Source organism: Babylonia areolata, chromosome 10, assembly GCF_041734735.1.
Source record: "Babylonia areolata isolate BAREFJ2019XMU chromosome 10, ASM4173473v1, whole genome shotgun sequence".
In the NCBI taxonomy this organism is placed as follows: Eukaryota; Metazoa; Mollusca; class Gastropoda; order Neogastropoda; family Buccinidae; genus Babylonia; species Babylonia areolata.
The window spans coordinates 25,914,779-25,915,523 of NC_134885.1; the positions used below are offsets into that span (position 1 = coordinate 25,914,779).

At 53.3% G+C, this 745-nt stretch overlaps 1 protein-coding gene across 1 annotated transcript in view; it reads left to right on the forward strand.

Annotated features, from left to right (window-relative positions):
• The first annotated feature begins 557 nt into the window (after positions 1–557).
• The window catches only part of LOC143286320 (short transient receptor potential channel 6-like), a 235,553-nt gene continuing 235,365 nt past the window's right edge, over positions 558–745 (forward strand). The window contains exon 1 of the mRNA XM_076593860.1: positions 558–678. Coding sequence (XP_076449975.1) covers positions 558–678 — 121 coding nt within the window. The remainder of the gene's footprint in view (positions 679–745) is intronic.

Genomic DNA, 745 nt, shown 5'->3' on the forward strand with positions numbered 1-745 from the left:
CTCTTTTGATCATATAGCTCTTGTTAATACAGCTCTTTTGATTATACAGCTCTTGATAGTACAGCTCTTTTGACCATAGAAATAAGGCTCGTTTGGTCATACAGCTCTTGGCGATACAGCTCGTTTGATAAAACACCTCGTATTCGTGCTAACCGCAACCACCGCGCTAACTTGTGCTTCTTGAGTACAGCCCTAGGCTGTGGTGTGGGTTTTTTGCCTCTGTCTTCTGACGCCAGCACCAATGTGTTCAGTGACTGGTGTCTCTGTGTCGACTGGTTTGTTTGGAATGTCTGTGTGTGCATCTTCACTCCTGTCGCCGTGACCTCTGCCACACACACACACACCACACACCACCAAGAGTCGAAACGTTTGTGGTGGTCGATGAGCTGGACTGCCCAGCAAGATGGTTTGACCGGACTGGATTGGACTGCTTTGGATTTTTACTACCTCCCCTGAAGGTCGCTCACCTGCCGCCGTTCGATCCTCGCCACCCCCACAAACCCCACCCAATCCCACCACTCCTCCTCTTCCTCTTCCTCCTCCATCATCCATCCACCATGAGTCGGACGTCCTTCACCCGGAGGTTCTCCTTCAACGCGGGCCGCAAGAACTCCCGCGAGCACAAGCAGCACCCCAACAAAGATCACCACCAATACCAACACCAACAGCACCCCACCGCCACCACCAACACCAACACCACCACGTCCTCCTCAACCACCACCACCACCACCACCACCTCCGGAGG